This window comes from Equus caballus, chromosome 16, assembly GCF_041296265.1.
Source record: "Equus caballus isolate H_3958 breed thoroughbred chromosome 16, TB-T2T, whole genome shotgun sequence".
Taxonomy (NCBI): Eukaryota; Metazoa; Chordata; class Mammalia; order Perissodactyla; family Equidae; genus Equus; species Equus caballus.
Genome location: NC_091699.1, coordinates 50,591,653 through 50,612,491, shown reverse-complemented (window position 1 = coordinate 50,612,491; position 20,839 = coordinate 50,591,653). Strand labels below are relative to the sequence as shown.

The 20,839-nt window shown below is 36.4% G+C and overlaps 1 protein-coding gene across 4 annotated transcripts in view; it reads right to left on the bottom strand.

Annotated features, from left to right (window-relative positions):
- Positions 1-20,839, bottom strand: part of SMARCC1 (SWI/SNF related, matrix associated, actin dependent regulator of chromatin subfamily c member 1) — a 165,609-nt gene that overhangs the window by 92,712 nt on the left and 52,058 nt on the right. For all 4 annotated transcript variants that reach the window (XM_023620516.2, XM_023620517.2, XM_023620518.2 and 1 more), the window contains exons 9-12: positions 11,740-11,865; positions 9,355-9,476; positions 6,522-6,646; positions 2,634-2,693 (exon numbers count right to left, since the gene is read on the bottom strand). In XM_023620516.2, the coding sequence (XP_023476284.2) occupies positions 2,634-2,693; positions 6,522-6,646; positions 9,355-9,476; positions 11,740-11,865 (433 nt within the window). The remainder of the gene's footprint in view (positions 1-2,633; positions 2,694-6,521; positions 6,647-9,354; positions 9,477-11,739; positions 11,866-20,839) is intronic.

The following is a 20,839-nucleotide window of genomic DNA, read 5'->3' as shown; positions in this document are numbered from 1 at the left end:
AAAAGGTGACATTTAAACTGAAACATGAAGAGAAGAAAAGAATGAAGCAAGCACTCCACGCAGAGGAATCGGCCAGATCAAAGGAGCTCAGATAGGGTGGACTTGATGACTTTACAAAACTGACAAGCCACTGAGAACATGAATAAAGGCTGAGAGAAATGAGCACATCACAAGAGCAGAGGGCAATAATACAAAGCATTGGCACTAAAGTTAGACAGATCTGAATCTGTACTCTTCCACTTAAAAGCTGTATGCTTGGAAATGTTACTGAACCCTCCAGTCTCCATTTGCTCATCAATAGAACAAGGCTAATGCGGTTTTATGGTGAAATGCAAACATATGTAGAATGACACCAGGGAAGGTACTCATGTAACAGAGATGGACACTGCTCTTTGATTTGTGAGTTAGAGACAAATACTGCTGACAAGAATAGGGGATTCACTGTGTAGTAAATTATGGTACTACCAACATGAGTCATCCAGCCCTGCACAGGGACTATTACTTTTCTAGGAAGTGACTGACAGAAATCTAGGTAAGGCTGTCATAAATGAACATTTTGTCCTTTTGATCCCAGTAAACCAAAGGATAACCAACTTCTCACTAGATGGTTGTACTACAACTTAATGATCTCTCTCTGGTCAAATATACCATTCAGTTATAGTCTGACAGATTTCTGTCCCTGAGGTAGTCTCGTACCCAATGAAAACAGGCTTCTGATAACAAAAAAGTAGGACAGATATCCTTCGTACTAATTCCTAAATGGTAATACTCAATAAATGTTCTGTTCTTCCTTCTGTTTGTGGGCAAATACACTTTCGCTTCAGCCCCTGGATCCTGACTTTTCAGAGATCTCAAGATCTCCTTCTTTCAAAGAACTGAACGTATTTAGCTTAATGGCATATAAGGTAGAATATGGATCAGTTAAAACAACAAAAAACTCTGTCAACAGTAACTCCCAATTCATGGATCAGTTACCCTTGTCATAGTTCAAGTTATAGCTAATGCAGAAAGCCAGATGCTTAAATGATACACAGGAAGTCTGCTGGTCCCTGGATGAAAGGCCAGAACAAAAGTTTCAAATTCCACAGATCCTAACTCTCCAGGTATGATCAGCAGCATCAGTAGCCACAACATTCCTAATTTAGACCTCAAGCTTTTCACAAACACAAAGGGAAGATCTCTTATACTTAGCACTAAAAATTTTAAATCCAGTTGGGACCCCTATCCTTTTCTTAAAATTAGCTTCGACTCCTTTGATAAAGTCTATGACAAAAATACTCTAATAGTTATCTCACTTTAAAAAGGACAATTGTCCACTTCCTTAAAACTACAAATTAATTCCTTTTCAGGATATATACCTAAAAATATAAACACTCATTCTGTTTAACAAACTGTCCCAGTGAAGAGTATTTTAACAATCTTCTACCCTGTCACATTATTGAGAATATAAAATAAAAGACTGCTTAGAGTTAGTTTTTGCTTTCTTGGCCTTTCATTCAGTGGATAAATGCCATGCCAGTTGTAGAACAGGCAATGTAAACTTCCAGAGAATGGAAATTTTTAATAGTTATTCAAGATCTATATTCTATTAATAATGTTAAAAATAACTGAGATAGAAATGTTTTGACAGTATCTCCTCTTTTTCATTTATTTTGTTGACCTAATACCACCCTTTATATAAACTGTCATCAAGACAATTTTCTGCTTCTGCTTTCGACATAATCAGAAATAGAATCGCCCACTGATGTTCATGAAAAGCAGGATACATTTAGTGAAATGAAGTGGAAAAACTCTCCCAAATACACACTCATATCTGCCATCAGGAATCATTGCAATTTACTTGAAATACAGAATTCACCTAACCAGGAGATGGAGAAATCAGTGTTTCGTTTTCCACATAAGGAGATCTCGAAAATGCCTTTCAGGTCTAAAATTCCATCAAGTCAAAAATTTAGTATATGCTGAAAACACGAGACTCTCTTTCGATTTTTACAAGTGAAAAAAGTAAACAAGATTTTTACTCTATATTTAACTCTCAAGAACAAAGATATTTAAACTACCTCTGTTTGTTCTAACTGGAACAAGCGACTATACTCTTTTCTACTCCCTTAGCATATCCAAGAATTATACCTTACTTGTGAAAATATACTCCATAATTTGAAAGTACTACACAGGGATGATGTGATTCTCATTTTATACTACATAGAAAACTTTCAGTTGCCTTAAGAAGTATTAACAGTCAGCAGAATTTTGTCCTAAAGATGCAAAATCAATTTGCATATGTTGTCAAACAAGCATTTCAGAGAGATTATAAAAGTGCTCTAATTACAACTATTTCTTTAAAACTCAGATATTCTGATTTAGGTATAATATAACCCCCTTTGCTAGTTTGCAAGACAACATTCCACTCTGAGAGGGACAGATCAGTAACTGGAAAAAAGGGATTGTAGAAAATTAAATTTCCTAATATGGTTGTAATCCAAACAACAGTGGTAGTAAGGAAGCCATAGCTAATATCTGTGCTAGAAAGCAGAGCAACTGAAAGCAACATCTCAGTAAAAAAAGGGCTATCAGAGAAGCTGAAACATTCAAGAGAGAAAACACAGAACTGAATAGATTGTTTTGGTTTTTACCTAGATCTGCTACAGTTCCTCCTTTAACAGGTGTATTTTCACTATCTTTCTTTGGGTTTACTAGAAAGAAAAAAAAAGAATCACGTTTTAGGGGAAAAGTGCTACTTGTTTTTAAGAAGAAACTAGAACAGGAAATGATTAAGAAATACATGAATCTCACAGCAACTCCCTCATTCAGTATTCACCTTCATGTAAAAACCTACTCCCGTTTATGTAAAAACCGCAAGCCCGGCTAAGAAACATTAACACTTAATGTTAACAGACTAAATTTTGTAATTAATTACTCAAACACCAATATTTTTTCATCATAAAAGTACACAAAATACAAAAACATAGAGTAAAACCTGAAAAGATCATTTCAATCCCTTTCCCAAAAGTCTTTTTCATTATATTTTTTTGTCCATTTGCGGATTTCCATTTTGTGCCATTCATTAGGATAAATTGAGCACGAATTGATACTTTTTATGCACCTACGTGGACTTTAAAACATATCCTGAGGGTTTTAAAATCTTACATAAATGTTTTCCACTCGGTGTTTATTCCTCAGCATTCTACTTTCCTCACACAAGAGTTAACTGTGTGATCTCTCCATGTTCGAACGTTTAGTCACGTCACATCTCTTTCATTTTTAATAGATCCACTGTGTCCATGGATGGATCATAAGGTAACGAGCCCTATACTGCTGGAAACTTTATTTTCCATTTTTCACAATTCTGTAATCAATATTCTTTTATACTTCATGCATATACATAATTACTTAAAATGGACTGTGAAATTAAAACTGAATGTACACATTTTAAAACTTGATACAGCCAAATTGTGTTAAGTGGCTTCATCAATTTACACTTCCATCAACAGCATTTGAGAGTACCCACTTGCTCAAAACATTTGTAATACTTTGAAAGTTGTGAAAATCTGATGGATGAAAAGACTTACTTTAATAATTTACATATTCTTGGTTAAGTGAGATTGAGGATCTTTTCACACATTTATGGGCCCTGGATTTTTGATAAAATTACCAGTATATAATATCCTGCTCTTTATTCTATGAGGTTTAAGAATCTTTATACATACTTAGGGTTCTAATTCTTTGTTAAGTGAGTAATGAATATTTTCTCCAAGACTAATACTTGTTTAACGTGCATTAGTATTTGAAAGTTTACTTTTACGGTTTTGTTTGGTTTTGGTTTTTTTTTGAGGAAGATCAGCCCTGAGCTAACATCTGCCACCAATCCTCCTCTTTTTGCAGAGGAAGGCTGGCCCTGAGCTAACATCTGTGCCCATCTTCCTCTACTTTATATGTGGGATGCCTACCACAGCATGGCTTGCCAAGCAGTGCATGTCCGCACCTGGGATCCGAACCAGCAAACCCCGGCCCACCGAAGTGGAATGTGTGAACTTAACCACTGTGCCACCGGGCCGGCCCCTAGTTTTGTTTTTTGAATTTAGCACTTTAATCCACCTGAAGTTTAAGTTCTTATATATGATACAAAGCAGAGTACCAAATTTTACCAAAAGTCATTTGTGGAAAGTTTGGTCTTGTCACACTGATTTGCACTGCTCAATTCACAATAAGTTAAATTTATAAACAAACATAGATCTATATTTAAACTGGTCATTCTATTTCACTAATGGATTCAGCCATTCCTGCATCCAAACCATACTATGTTAATTACTACAGCTTTATAAATTTAGACAGTTACCTGTTAGGACTACCAACACTTTCACAGCTCTTTTATTTAAAATAAATATTTTGATTACTTTTGTGAATTTTCTCTTCTATATGTCCTTTAAAATACATTTGTGTGGTTTTTATTACCCAATTTTGCACAACACAATGATTTTTAGAAATGCATATAACATATTATAGATCACTCTATTTTTCATTATTTAAATTCTTAAAAATACAAATTTCTGCTTAAAACAAAAAAGAACATCCCCTCCAAAAAAAGATGTTCTGGGGATTATAACACATGTGGAAGTAAAATATATGAAAATATCACAAAAGACAGGAGAGAGCATAAATTATGTTACAGTAAATTTCATTTTTATCTCAACTGAACAACAGAGATTCTAAATGGATTTGATAAATTAAGGATACATAGTTATCCCTAGAGCAACCACTAAGAAAAATACATCTAAAAAGAAAATAGAGAATAAGAAAATCCATACAGACTGAAAGTAGGCTAGTGGTTGCTAGGATATGGGAAAATGGGATAACTTAAGACTAACCCCTAGTAAGTATGGGGTTTCTTTTCAGGGGGATAGAAACGTTCTGGAATTAAGATAGCAGTGATGGTTGTACAACATACTGAATATACCAAAAGCCACTGGAGTGATTAAAATACACTTTAAAATGGTGAATTTTATGCTATGTGAAGTATATCTCAATTGAAACTATGCTGGCCCAGCCCCAGTAGCCTAGTGGTTACGTAGGGCACACTCTGCTTTGGCAGCCCAGGTTTGGTTCCTGGGTGTGGAACCACACCACTTGTCTGTAGGCAACCATGCTGTGGTGGCAGCTCACATACAAAAGGAGGAAGACTGGCAATTCATATTGGCTCAGGGCAAATCTTCCTCATCCAAAAAAAAACAAAAAAACAAAAAACTCCCCCCCCCCCCCCCCCCCAAAAAACTATGCTATATAAAAAAAGAAACTATAGGGGCCAGCCCTATGGACAAGTGGTTAGGTTGGCACACTCTGCTTCAGCGGCCTAGGGTTTCACCGGTTCGGATCCTGGGCACAGACATGGCACCGCTTGTCAGGCTGTGCTGAGGTGGCATCCCACATGCCACAACTAGAAGGACCCACAACTAAAAATACACAACTATGTACTGGGGGGCTTTGGGATAAAAAGAATCTTAAAGAAAAAAAAAGAAAGAAACTATACAAGTTATAAAAACAAAAAGAACAAATAGAGGAGCTAGAATAGAACACTAAAAGTAGTAGATTAAATCAAAAGATAGCAGGAAACAAGAAAGGAACAAATGGGGAAGAAAAATAGCATGAAGCAGACTTAAACCCATATCGATAATTATGTTACATTTAGATGGACTAACATATTTCAATTAAAAACAGAAAATGTGAATCCTGGGGGGTGGGAAACAAGCCTCAACAATATGCTGCTTAAAAGCAATATGCTTTACATAATTAGAGCGAAAGTAAAAGACTGCAAAAGCAATATAATTTGAAAACATAAAGCATGAGAAAAAATGTACAATTTATAAGACTGCTGTACTGACATCTTGAGTACAGTTGGCGACTAATAAAAAATAAAAGGGAGAAATTTTAAAAAGGGGTGTGGCTAGACGGGGCTTTATTATTATCAGAGAACTCAGACTTCAGGACAAGCACTATTATGGCACACAGAGAGACATGAGACAAGAGTCAACTCATTAGGAGGACATTATGATCCTAAATGTCTATGCCCTAAAATAGAGCTTTGACATTCACAAAGAAAATACATAAAGAAAAATATTTTAACAGGAATAAAGGGAAAAATGGACAAATCCACACTCACAGTTAAAAGAGTGTAACATCCTCCTCACAATAACTGATTTAAATAGGTTAAACTGTACATAGATAAGAACTTCACTTTTTCATATGTATATTGATTCTGTTGGGATTTTAAAACCACTAATTTTAAAGCATTACTAAATTTAGAGAACTTTTTGGTCAGACTGTGTTTTTTCAATAAACAGCAGAAGTATACCAAAAGATTGGGAAAGAGGGAATTTCATAAACATTAACCTTAAAAGGAAGAATCTACTCATATTTGAAAAGTTGAGAACTGGGGATGCAGAGCAAGAAATGAATCATCCCATGGCGTGGCTAAGAATGATTAATCATGTCTGACACTGTTGTAGTCTAGGTAGAAAAATACAAACCATTTTTCGGAAGCACGACTTCCTCTATGTTGGGTACAGGGGTTGGGTCTTCCATGTCCTTGGTAAGATCTTCCTGCTCATCCTCTTCTTTCTGACTTCTGCGCTTCCCATAAAGACTAGCTTGGCTAAAAAATACAAAGTATATAAATATAAACAAGACTGATTATAGCTACTTATATAGCAAACAATTATAGAGGCTTTACATTCATTGCTGTTAGAATCAATGCACAGAATCACCTTAAAAGACAAACAGAAATCAAATTACATACATTCCCCAAATTACATCTAACCAGCCAAAAGGAAAATAAGTTATTGGGCCTAAGAAAGAGGCACAGAAATCCTACTATACAAATTTTAGAACAATATCCTAAAAGGGGCATAAATTAGTGTAACAAAAGAACACTTGCTATGGAAATATGGCACATTTCATTTCAGATCATAAACAATCACTTACATAAGAAATTTTCTCAAAGATATGTAGAACTCTTTGTATCATCCTACCATCAGGAGCTGAAAAGTAAAACCACTTAGGATGGTACTAACTTTTTTCTTTTTATAAAAATTGTCACTGCTTTTTCACCACCAATTTAATCAAATCAATATTTACTTTTAAAACTCATACATGCCAGAAAGCATGTTAGGGTTCAAACAAGAAGGGAATGATTCCTTACCTTGAGGAATTACAGAGGATACAGGACAGAAATCATTACCTACCTCATATAATGTGACGTGTACCCAGCACAGAGAAATGAATAAAAGTACCAAGAAAATGCAGCTCAGAGAAAGAGTTGGTCAAGATTGAAGGTGACAGTTAAGCTGAACCTTTGGAACTATAAAAAGCAGGCAATTTTTCAGGATGATGCACAAAGGCATGAGGAAAAAATTAACTGTTTAGGGAAGAAATGCATAGTAATCTAGAGTATACTGACAAGTGAGTGGGAATGGAGAAAGAGCCAACTGAAACACATGTGGGACCAACCAGCCTGAGTCCTCACTGCTGAGAGAATGCTCAAAGTTCTCTTCTGAGAGGGACAAGATATTGGTATACGTTAGAATAAGATACATTGGGTAAAATTTTCTTGAAATAAACATTAAATGACAATATTGTAAAAGCCTATGACCCTAAAGGTGGCAGGGAGATAAAATACATTAAAAAGGAAAGAAGAGATGCAGGGAAACCAAATAAAACAAATGTTAGGAAAACAGATTTGAATATGTTTTGGTTAAATATAGGATCCTAAGGGGAAACTTAAAATGTGCAGAACCCTGCTCATTAGAAAGCAGATGCATTCTATTAAAGGACACAGATACATTTATTTTGGAAACTCAATTTGGTGGGCTTTATACTCCGAGTATAGGCTAAATGCCACCACGTGAGCCTCCTGGACATCACATCTTGGTTTGGTGACCAAGCAACACATCAAATTCAGGCCCACAAACATGTAGAAAAGTTGCTATGGCTTTCTTCACAAAGATCTCAGGGAGCTCTGAAATCTCTGAACATCAACACTAACATTCAGATTAGAAACAGGTGGTCAGCCCCATGGCCACATGCTTAAGTTTGCATGCTCCACTTCAGCGACCCAGGGTTTCGCCCCAGTTCGGATCCTGGGTGTGGACATGGCACCACTCATTAGGCTATGCTGAGGCGGTAACCCACACGCCACAACTAGAAGGACCCACAACTAGAATATACAACTATGTACTGGGGGGATTTGGGGAGAAAAAGCAGGAAAAAAACCCAAAGATGATTGGCAACAGTTGTTAGCTCAGATGCCAATCTTTAATTTAAAAAAAGAAGAAATTTAAGAAATAAAGTTACCCTCAATAATACCTAAAAGAATATCTATTTTTGCGGTTTTAATTTTTACATCACAATACATGTGACATGACAAAATAACTAAATCTTTTTATAACTGTGACTGGCTCATTAATATTATTTATAAAACTAAGAGTTTTTTAACTTCCTTAAAAGCTTCTATGCATGGTTAAGAATGCTTCAGATAATGCTACCCTTCCAGAAATAATGTAATTCAAGCATGTTCTGGGCACAGAAATGCAAATTTGGTTGGAGAGGAAAATCAGTAAAAGTAAGCTGATGGAAAGAAGATGTCAAGTAGATCTTTACAGCCCAGTAAACAGCCAGAGATTTAACAAATTTACTACCACATGAAAAGAATAAATTTTGCAAATTGTCATGTTCTAAGACTAAACTATAACATCTGTGAAATTGCATTAAAAATATTTTGAGCTACACAATCCCAAAATTAAGTATCTACTTAATAATAAATTATTAAGTATTATCTACGATTTATTAAGTATCTACTTCAGGCCAGGCACTGTGCAAGGGCTTTAAAGTATCACTTAATTCCCACAACCTATTAATAGAAACCAAAATTCTCACTCAAGCAAGATTCACTAAATACAAATGTAACCCAGTGAACAAGGCACTATGCTGTTGCACATTGCAGAACATCAAACAGACACAGGTTCCTTTCTTCTGTAAGTCATTTTGATCACAAATGGGGCAGGTGGTAAAATCAGAAAAAAATACTATGGTGAGTATAATTTCTTAAATTCCCTACACCAGCTACGCTTCTCAATATACACTTATATACAGAAAAAAAGACCGTATTCAGGGTGCCTTTGTACAAATATGACATAAGATGCCCATCAGATAACATCGCATAACATGACAAGCTTTCGAAGCTAAGACTTCCCACCAAGTCAAAGTAAGACTTCCTTTCAGCAAAACTTCCAATATAAATGTAAAAATCTGGACAGTCCTTTGGAGTTTGTTTTAATGCCTTTTAAATCATGCTGAAGTTCTTACCCTTTCTTCCCACTCTTCTTCCGGGATTCTGTGGGTGTGGGAGGCGGAGGGGAAGGCGAATGTTTCCTCTTTCGAGCATTAGCTGATGCTTTTCTATCTCTTCTCTCTGGACTTCTGACTGGCTAGGAAAAAGTAAATGGAAATGAGTATCAGCCAGCTTTGCTGACTCCTCAGTTTCTACAAATCCTTGTTCAAAGGTGAGTTTTCACAAACAAAGATAATACCAAACCCACGAGCTCGGAGCAAATGAAAGGCACATGATTAAGCACCCTGGACCACCAGCAGTGAAGAGACTTCTCCTGACTTCTCAGGTGATGCACCACCAGTGGAAGTATCAGAACCATCTACTGGTATTCAAACTATGCTAAAAAACAGACATGCCCAAACTATGCACAACTAAAACCCGTTCCTGTTCACATTCTGTGTTTCCAGGTGGGAAAAGCATTTTCAATAACTACTGGAAAAATATGAAACATACGCTATTAAATTAATGAAATACAAAGACCAGCTGATGGATCTTGTGAAAATGTACCAGAAACTACTCCTAATTCATCAGTAAAAGGAATATAACGGATACCTTTATGACACAAAAAATGTTAAATAAGATTGCAATTTATGATTTAAAAGTCAACCTATACAAGTAAAACTACCCCTATTTTGTAGATGACATGATCTTATATATAGATAACCCTAAGGAATCCACAAAAAAACTATGTAAGCTAATAAATGAGTTAAATAGATTTGCAGGATGCACATCAATATACAAAAGCCAACCTGTGGATAACTGTTTAATAAAACAGACCATAATAAAGAAAAAAAAAGACACGTAAAGTGATCCAAGTATTGTATCTGAGGTGCAAAAAAAAAATTAGAGATTAAAACATCAATTAAATATTTATTTTTCTCTGGTACCCTCCTACCCCTTACAACTATCCATTTCCTTTTGGTAGCTCTGTAGCATCAAATTGGGAATCTGAGTCATCTTACAGACCTATAAGAGAAGTTTCAAAGAAAATCTAAACTACACACACCTTTTTGATTGCATAGTAAGTTTGAAGTTAAACTTTTTAAATAGGAATATTAAATCAATTTTCAAATAATCCCCCTAAAAGTAAGTGAATAAATAAACAAAAACATCTAAATCTGTACAGGGGTGGATAAGAAAAGATAAGTTTAATAATGTGATATGGAAATGAGAATATTCCTAATGACAAAAAACTTAGTTTGAAATGCATTAAGAGAAAACAAACATATAAACATATCAGCAGGGGAACACTAAAATAAAAAAAATTTTAAAGTCAAATTCCAAAACAAATACAAACAAAATGAAAGGATATGATAAAAGATCTACTTTTTAAATATTTTTCTTAAAAATAAAGAATACACAAAGTCTGACAAAGAGGTTTAGTAAGGTCTCAGGGCTGAAACTAAGGTATGAAAGAACTGTACTTTCTAAGTTAATGGGTATAAGTACATCTGTCTCAAAGACTTTGCAAAAACTAAAACACAAAACAAAAAGCAAAAATTCTAAGTGCCTCCAGTGAAAAGGACTTCAGAATCACAAGTCTCTCTCTGTCTAAAGCGGTCAGAAACCCAACACTAACACATCCAAGCCGCCTTCTCAGTCTCAAAGCTTCCCCTAGTGACACACCTACCTCACAAGTTGTGATGTATAAGAAATCACAGATAAATATTTAAGTGGCTAGGCTTCTTAAAGGATCGAAGAGTATTAAATGTCAAGTCTTCCCACATCAAAAAGGACTAAATTATAACTCTGAGACCTTTAAGGCCTATACTTTGTACTAACTACTGTATGTGCATTAACAAAGCTACCAAAAAATATTTTAAAAAAATGAGGAGCCAGCCCTGAGGGCCTAGTGGTTAAAGTTCAGCACTCACCACTTCGGTGGCCTGGGTTCACTTCCCGGTCACGGAACCACAGCACCCACCCGTCAGCTGCTGTGCTGCGGTAGTGGTTCACATAGAAGAACTAGCACGACTTACAACTAGGACACACAACTATCTACTGGGGCTTTGGGGAGAAAGAAAAAGTTTTCTCTTGGAAAACCAACAGCTAAGTTAAATTACCCTGTGATGATACTTGGTTCACAAAATTAAAACTCACATCTAGAAAACAAAATCAGCTGTACCACTGTCATACTACATGGACCACTTGAAATCTTAATGACCCTTTGAGATTTTCATGCTCCTTTTTTGGGGTTGCCAGCTCCTGAGATGGTTGTTAACAGCCACTTACTAAGTCTTATATATACTTGATGGATGCACCTTGGTTTATATGTGAGAGTTCATTAATGAAGATGTGACAATATTCAGGCCAAGAAAGAAGAAAGACCAAGAGGAGAAAAATGGTGCCAAACCAAATACCTCTTCGTTCTTTGTTGAAATTCGCTGACGAAAACTCACAGGCTTCCTGTTCTCATCCACCTCATAATCCTCCTCATTCATCCATTCATTGAAAACATCAGTGTCCAAAATCCATTTCGCATGAACCTAAAACCACATCAAAGCATGACTATCTACATAAGTAATAAATCATTAGAGTTTTTAAAGTACTCAAAATGAAAGAAGCTGATTTACTAACCAAAGCCTCAAATGCATATAACAGTTTAAAGACAAGATTATTAATGACATGTGAGTGGCAACTTAATCATTTCTAATTTTCATTCCATGTTTTTACTGAGGAAATGGTAAGAAAGCATCACTGGTTTTACGTAGACTGAGGTTTTGATACCAAGACCCTTAAGTTTGATAATCATGTCATCTTTTTTATTTCAATTTTAAGTATAATTGAAAAACAAAATTTGTAAAGTATTTAAGGTACACAGGGTGATTTGATATACAGACACATTGTGAAAGGATTCCTCCATCTAGTTATCACATCCATCACCTCACATATTGATCTTTTTGAGTGTGTGAGAGAACATTTAAGTTCTACTCTCTCAGCAAATTTCAATTATACAGTAGTGTTCTCAACTATAGTCAACATGTTTACATCAGATCTTCAAACCTAATTCATCTTATAGGTCAGAGTTGATACCCTTTCCCAATCTCTCCCTATTCCACTCCCAACCCCCATTCCTGGCAACCACTCTTCTACTCTCTGTTTCTAGGAGTTTTGACATTTTTTTTTTTTTTAGATTCCACATATAAGTGATAAGTGAGTATGTGCCTTATTTCACTAATCATGGCATCTTTATCTTCATGAAAATCACCAACACAAACATTTAACAGCAAAAGGCCAAATTTAGTCACTGCTTTAGGCATGCAGGATGTCTCTAGGTTTATGCATTCAACAACATTTTAAGTAATGATGAAAGAGTACATTTACACAGACCTATGACCTAGCCCCATCCAGAACACACGGTGCTCTATGGAGACCTTTTACAATCAGCCAAGGCTGGGGGAGGTGGGATAAGTGAGAGTCAGATTTGGGCTTCTTCCCAGTCCTTCACAAGGCCACTTATCTTGCTTTTTTCTTAGTGTTTCTGACTAAGAATTACTAAAATGACGTTTTCTCTGGTTGTTGTATAGATATAGATTGATATTTAAACCACAGACCTAACCTATATAATATTTCTATTTATCCAACAGTATTTCTCAAGGGAGCACATAATTACAACTGGAGACTAGACAGTCCGTCCTTGTGTGGAACTGCTGTTCACATCAAGTCATGGGGCTGGCGGGGGTTGTGGGGGGGGGAGGTTTGCAATTAACATGCCTGGTCAAGAACCATTAAAATATTATCATGAGAGCAAACAGAAGAGCAACTACAACTATGAAATTTTCCTAGAAGTAAAAGCAAGATACAACATGGCAATCACTAGGCGACAATATGGACTTTCTAATAAAAATATTTTGCCAATCTAAGCTCCTCCTGGCCCCCTCCCCTTTCTTTTAATAAAAAGGAAGGGTTACTAAATTGGTTGCTCGGGATAATGCCTGAATCACATATTGATTTAAGAATGACATCCATCTGACTACACGCCTCTTCTCTCTCCAAAAGTAGTGTTATACATTAACACACACAAACGTAAAATTAATACCCTGTCAAAGAGAATATAAGACCTTAAATAATGTAACCTGAAAAGACTCCTGTATGTACAAATTATGGGAAGGGGGTATAAACAGAGCACACGAGAAACTTTAAGCTAATCAGAGAAAGAATCTATTTAAAGGTATGACTGTTAAAGAAAAGGGTAAATTAATTCATAATGTTTTAGAAAACACATGTCACAGCATTTACAAACTTAATAGTGTTTTCCAAAGTGTTGCAAAGTGTGTACATATTATAAAAGTAGAACTGAGGGGCCGGCCCCGTGGCCGAGTGGTTAAGTTAGCGCGCTCTGCTTCAGCGGCCTAGGGTTTCACCAGTTCAAATCCTGGGCACGGACATGGCACCGCTCATCAAGCCATGCTGAGGCGGCATCCCACATGCCACAACTAGAAGGACCCACAACTAAAAATACACAACTATGTACCAGGGGGCTTTGGGAGAAAAAGGAAAAATAAAATCTTTAAGAAAAAAAGTAGAGCTGAATATTCACATTACATTCTTTGCCATCCAGAAAACCTTAACAGAAATCACTTGAGGAAGTTTGTTAGGACAGCATGGACAGCTAACAACTATTTGTGCAGTCAGACTGATGAACTCCTTACATATAATATGAATCTCATTCACTCTTCCTGAGCATGGTACAGCAATATAGGTGTCAGTCTCTCCAGTTCTCCAAATCAGCAAACTGCAGAACAGAGTGGCAGCAAGCTGTGCAGTTACCTACCTCCCTCGAGGGAAAGCTTGGATTTACACTGAGTTCTGTATAAGCTCTTAAATCATTATGCCCTATTACCTTTCTCATAAAAATACCTTAGAGTCAGAATAACATAGCAATAGGGTATGGGGCCTTGGGAAAAATTACCTAACTTCTGAAACCCAGTTTCCTTACGAATAAAATGATACCATCATAAACTCTGTTATCAATCCCAGTCCTAAACTTCTGACACTATGACCCTTCAAGATAATATGTTTCCAAAAATCCTTTGGTAGTACTTTACAATATTATATGGCCCACCAGTCATACAGTTTATTCCTTTAATCAACATTTTTTTCCCAACTTAATTCTGTTTGACAGATGTAGAATATACTCCATCTGACTACACACAAAGACCCATCTGTTTGAAACGGTTAGGCCATCTTGGTGGCTGAGCAGTTCTAACATTAGAGAACACAGTTCACATCTTTTCAAGTTTTCAATGAAAGAATGGTTTGGATGTAATTCCTCAGATTACACTTAAAGTGATCTTTTTTTATTTTGTTGTTTTTGTTTTTTTGAATCACCAAAGGCTATGGCAATATATACAGCAGGAATTGGTAAACATTTTTCTTATGGGTCAGACAGTAAATATTTTAGGCTGGCAAGCCATATGGTCTCTGTCCCAACTACTTAACTCGACTGCTACAGGACAGAAGCCGTCACAGACGATATGCAGACAAACAGGTTTGATGGTGTCTAACAAAATTTTACATACAAAAACCGGTGGCTATAATTTGCCAAATAGTCTATAATTTGTCAACCCTTGTAAAAAGTAAAAGTGGACACTCTATATGTGCGATTTAAGAGAGAAAAATTTCTCCAAAAACATATCTTATTATATGATCATTCTAAAATGATCAAGGAAGTATAAAGAAAATTATACAACTTTACTGTAAGATATAAAAGACCTAAATAAACTGGGAGGTAAATCACATCCACAGATTGAGAGATTCAAAATTGTACAAATGTCAGTTTTCTCTAAATTGTTCTAAAGATTAATTTAATTCCAACCAAAATCCCAATGAGTTTGTTTTGTTTTTTTTTCTTTTATCAATCTTTTATTATTATTTTTTTTATTGAGTTATTGATAGGTTACAATCTTGTGAAATTTAAATTGTACATTAATGTTTGTCAGTCATGTTGTAGGTGCACTTCACCCTTTGTGCCCACCCCCGACCCGACCTTCCCCCTGGTATCCACTAAACTGTTCTTGGTCCATAGTTTTAAATTCCTCATATGAGTGGAGTCATACACAGATTATCTTTCTCTCGCTGGCTTATTTCACTTAACACAATTCTCTCAAGGTCCATCCATGTTATTGCAAATGCAATGATTTTGTTCTGTTTTGCAGCTGAGTAGTATTCCATTGTATATATGTACCACATCTTCTTTATCCATTCGTCTGTTGATGGGCACTTAGGTTGCTTCCATGTATTGGCTATTGTAAACAGTGCTGCAATAAACACTGGGGTGCACAGGACTTTTGCGATTGCTGACTTCAGGCTCTTTTGGATAAATACCCAGTAGTGGGATGGCTGGATCGTATGGTAGTTCTATTTTTAGTTTTTTGAGGAATCTCCATACTGTTTTCCATAGTGGCTGCACCAGTTTGCATTCCCACCAGCAGTGTATGAGGGTTCCTTTTTCTCTGCAACCTCTCCAACATTTGTTGCTATTAGTTTTAGATATTTTTGTCATTCTAACAGGTGTAAGGTGATATCTTAGTGTAGTTTTGATTTGCATTTCCCTGATGATCAGCGATGATGAGCATCTTTTCATGTGCCTATTGGCCATCAGTATATCTTCTTTGGAGAAATGTCTGTTCATGTCTCCAGCCCATTTTTTGATTGGGTTGTTTGATGTTTTGTTGTTGAGTTGCGAGAGTTCTTTATCTATTAAGAATATTAAGCCTTTGTCAGATAGATGACTTGCAAATATTTTTTCCAAGTTAGTGGGTTGTTTTTTTGTTTCAATCCTGTTTTCATTTGCCTTGAAGAAGCTCTTTAATCTGATGAAGTCCCATTTGTTTATTCTTTCTATTGTTTCCCTTCTCTGAGAAGGCATGGTGTCCGAAAAGATCCTTTTAATACTGATGTCAAAGAGTGTACTGCCTACGTTTTCTTCCAGAAGCCTTATGGTTTCAGGTCTCACCTTTAGGTCTTTAATCCATCTTGAGTTTATTTTGGTGAATGGTGAAAAAGAATGGTCAATTTTCATTCTTTTACATATGGCTTTCCAGTTTTCCCAGCACCATTTGTTGAAAAGACTTTCTTTTCTCCATTGTATGCCCTCAGCTCCTTTGTCAAAGATAAGCTGTCCATAGATGTGTGGTTTTATTTCTGGGCTTTCAATTCTGTTCCATTGATCTGTGCACCTGTTTTTGTACCAGTACCATGCTGTTTTGATTATTGTAGCTTTGTAGTATGTTTTGAAGTCAGGGATTGTGATGCCTCCCATTTTGTTCCTTTTTCTCAGGATTGCTTTAGAAATTCGGGGTCTTTTGTTGCCCCATATGAATTTTAGGATTCTTTGCTCTAATTCTGTAAAGAATGTCATTGGGATTCTGATTGGGATGGCGTTCAATCTGCAGATTGCTTTAGGTAGAATGGACATTTTAACTATGTTTATTCTTCCAATCCATGTACATGGAATGTCTTTCCATCTCCTTATGTCATCATCCAATTCTCTCAGAAAGGCCTTGTAATTTTCATTATATAGGTCCTTCACTTCCTTAAATTTACCCCAAGGTATTTTATTCTTTTTGTTGCGATTGTGAATGGTATTGTATTCTTGAGTTCTTCTTCTGTTGGTTCATTACTGGAGTATAGAAATGCTACTGATTTACGCAAATTGATTTCATACCTTGCAACTGTGCTGTAGTTGTTGATTACTTCTAACAGTTTTCCAATGGATTCTTTGGGGTTTTCTATATATAAGATCATGTCATCTGCAAACAGCGAGAGTTTCACTTCTTCACTCCCTATTTGGATTCCTTTTATTCCTTTTTCTTGCCTGATTGCTCTGGCCAGGACCTTCAGTACTATGTTAAATAAGAGTGGTGATAGAGGGCATCCTTGTCTCGTTCCTGTTTTCAGGGGGATGGAGTTCAGTTTTTGTATGATGTTGGCTATGGGTTTGTCATATATGGCCTTTATTATGTTGAGGTAGTTTCCTTCTATGCCCATTTTGTTCAGAGTTTTTATCATAAATGGCTGTTGGATCTTGTCAAATGCCTTCTCTGCATCTATTGAGATGATCATGTGGTTTTTATTCCTCAGTTTGTTGATGTGGTGTATCACGTTGATTGATTTGCGGATGTTGAACCATCCCTGTGTCCCTGGTATGAATCCCACCTGATCCTGATGTATGATTCTTTTGATGAATTGCTGAATTTTGGTTGCCAAAATTTTGTTTAGAATTTTTGCATCTATGTTCATCAGTGATATTGGCCTGTAGTTCTCTTTTTTCGTGGTGTCCTTGTCGGGTTTTGGTATCAGCGTGATGTTCGCCTCATAGAATGAGTTAGGAAGTGTTCCATCTTCCCTAATTTTTTGGAATAGCTTGAAAAGGATAGGTGTTAAATCCTCTCTGAAAGTTTGGTAGAATTCCCCAGGAAAGCCATCTGGTCCTGGGGTTTTATTCTTTGGGATGTTTCTGATTGCTGTTTCAATCTCTTTCCTTGTGATTGGTCTGTTCAAATTGTCTGCCTCTTCTTGAGTGAGCTTTGAGAGATTGTAGAAGTCCAAGAATTTATCCATTTCCTCTAGGTTATCCATTCTGTTGGCATATAGTTTTTTGTAGTATTCTCTTATAATCTGTTGTATTTCTGCAGAGTCTGTTGTTATTTCTCCTCGCTCATTTCTGATTTTGTTTATGTGAGCTTTCTCCCTTTTTTTCTTTGTAAGTCTGGCTAGTGGTTTGTCAATTTTATTTATCTTCTCAAAAAACCAGCTCTTTGTCTCATTGATCCTTTCTACTGCCTTTTTCGTTTCAATAGTATTTATTTCTGCTGTGATTTTTATTATTTCTCTCCTTCTGCTGACTTTGGGCTCCATTTGTTCTTTTTTCTCTAGTTCAGTTAGGTGTGCTTTAAGGTTGCTTATTTGGGATTTTTCTTGTTTGTTAAGATGTGCCTGTATTGCGATGAATTTTCCTCTTAATACAGCTTTTGCTGTATCCCATATGAGTTGGTATGGCATGCTATCATTTTCATTTGTTTCCAGGTATTTTTTTATTTCTTCGTTAATTTCTTCAATGATCCATTGCTTGTTCAGTAGTGTGTTGTTTAGTCTCCACATCTTTGTGCCTTTCTCGGCTTTTTTCTTGTAATTAATTTCTAGCCTTATAGCACTATGATCTGAGAAGATGCTTGTTATTATTTCAATTTTTTTAAATTTGTAAAGGCTTGCCTTGTTTCCCAACATATGGTCTATCCTAGAGAATGTTCCATGTGCACTTGAGAAGAATGTGTATTCAGCTCCTTCAGGGTGGAGTGATCTATATATGTCTATTAAGTCCAATTGTTTTAGTTTTTCATTCAGCTCCACTATATCCTTGTTGATTTTCTGTCTGGATGATCTGTCCATTGATGTGAGTGGGGTGTTGAGGTCCCCTACTATTATTGTGTTGTTTTTAACATCTTCCTTTAGGTCTGTTAATAGTTGCTTTATGAATCTTGGTGCTCCTGTGTTGGGTGCATAGATATTTATAAGCATTATTTCTTCTTGATGAAGTGTCCCTTTAATCATTATATATTGTCCCTCTGTGTCTCTCTTTACCTGTCTTATTTTGAAATCCACTTGGTCTGATATGAGAATTGCCAACACCTGCCTTTTTTTCCTTGCTATTTGCTTGAAGTATTGTCCTCCACCTCTTCACCCTGAGTCTGTGTTTGTCCTTGGGGCTGAGGTGTGTTTCCTGGAGGCAACAAATTGTTGGATCTTGTTCTTTAATCCATTTTGCCACTCTGTGTCTTTTTATTGGAGAGTTCAATCCGTTCACGTTGAGAGTGATTATTGATACATGTGGACTTAATGCTGTTAATCTGTCGCTCATTATCTTGTTTTTCTGTGTTTCTTTTCCTGTGTGCTTTAGACTACCCATTTAATACTGCAATTTCTTATGCTGGGTTCTTAGATTTTTCCTTATCTATGATTTGTGACTCTGCTCTGTACTTTATTTTAGTGTCTACCTTAAAGTTTGTATTTAGAATCTCGTGTATAATATAGTCTATTCTCTGGTGGTGTCTTACTTACTTGACCAATACTGATTTAGACCCTTTGCTCTTCCCCTCCTAAATATTTTCATTTTTTATTCCAACTCGTCTTATTAATTTGTAGTTAGAGTGCTAAGATCGTCCTTGTTTTGGTAGTTTCCTTATTTTTACCCTAATGCTACAGTTGAATATTTGCTATCCTGTTCTGGTTCTATTCATCGGTCTCCCTAGTCTGTGGATTGTGTCCCCTTTCTCCCTTTTTTCTTTTTTCAAGTATGAGAGCCTTCTTGAGGATTTCTTGTAATGGAGGGCTTTTAGTTACAAATTCCCTTAACTTTTGTTTGTCTGGAAAAGATTTAATTTCTCCCTCATATCTGAAGGAAATTCTTGCTGGATAGAGTATTCTTGGCTGAAGGTTTTTATCCTTTAAAGCTTTGAATATATCATTCCATTTACTCCTAGCTTGTAGGGTTTCTGTAGAGAAATCCGCTGACAGTCTGATAGGGGCTCCTTTATAGGTTATTCTCTTTTTTTTTCTTATTTCCCTGAGTATTCTTTCCTTATCATTCCTATTTGACAACTTTACTATTATGTGTCTTGCGGTGGGTCTTTTTACACTGACAAATCTAGGAGATCTAAAACCCTCCTCTACACACATTTCTCCGTTGAATCCTAGATTTGGGAAGTTCTCTTCAATAATTTCGTTAAGCATACTTTCTGCTCCATTTTCCTTTTCCATATTCTTGGGAATTCCTATGATCCTTATGTTCTTACTCCTCATTGAATCCATTATCTCTCGGAGATTTTCCTCATTTTTTTAAATTCTTAGTTCTCTTTCTTCCTCTGTCTGGCGCCATTCAGCCTGTCTGTCCTCGATTATGCTGATTTGCTCCTCTAGGTTGTCTACACGGGCATTCAGGGAATCCGTATTGTTTTATCTGGTCCATTGTGTTTTTCATCTCAAGTAATTCTGTTTGATTCTTCTTTATGATTTCAATCTCTTTTGTGAAGTAACTCCAGAACTCGGCTTGTTTCTCTTTCTCTCTACCTCATTGAGTTTTTTGATTATAGCTGCTCTGAATTCATTATCACTTAGTTTACCTAATTCCAAGTCCTCAGGACTTAATTCTGTGTTTTTATTGTTTTCCTTCTGGTCTGGGGCTTTTATAAATTGCTGGATTGTAGAGGAGCGGTTTTTTCTCATGGTGGTAGAATTCAGTTGCAGTTACAGCCTGTCGCCACTAGATGGGGGTCGAGAGTGCTGTGTTAGCTCTCCGCCTTGGGGCAAGATCGCTCCGCCCAGTGGCTTTGCTGGGGGGGAGGGGCTGTTACTCACACGCGCCGGTCTGGGTTCAGATCAGTTCTGTTCTCTGGTATCCCAAGGCCCTTGATTTATAGGGTCCCCGCGGACGGAAGCTTTCCCCCGTCAGCGGGTCTC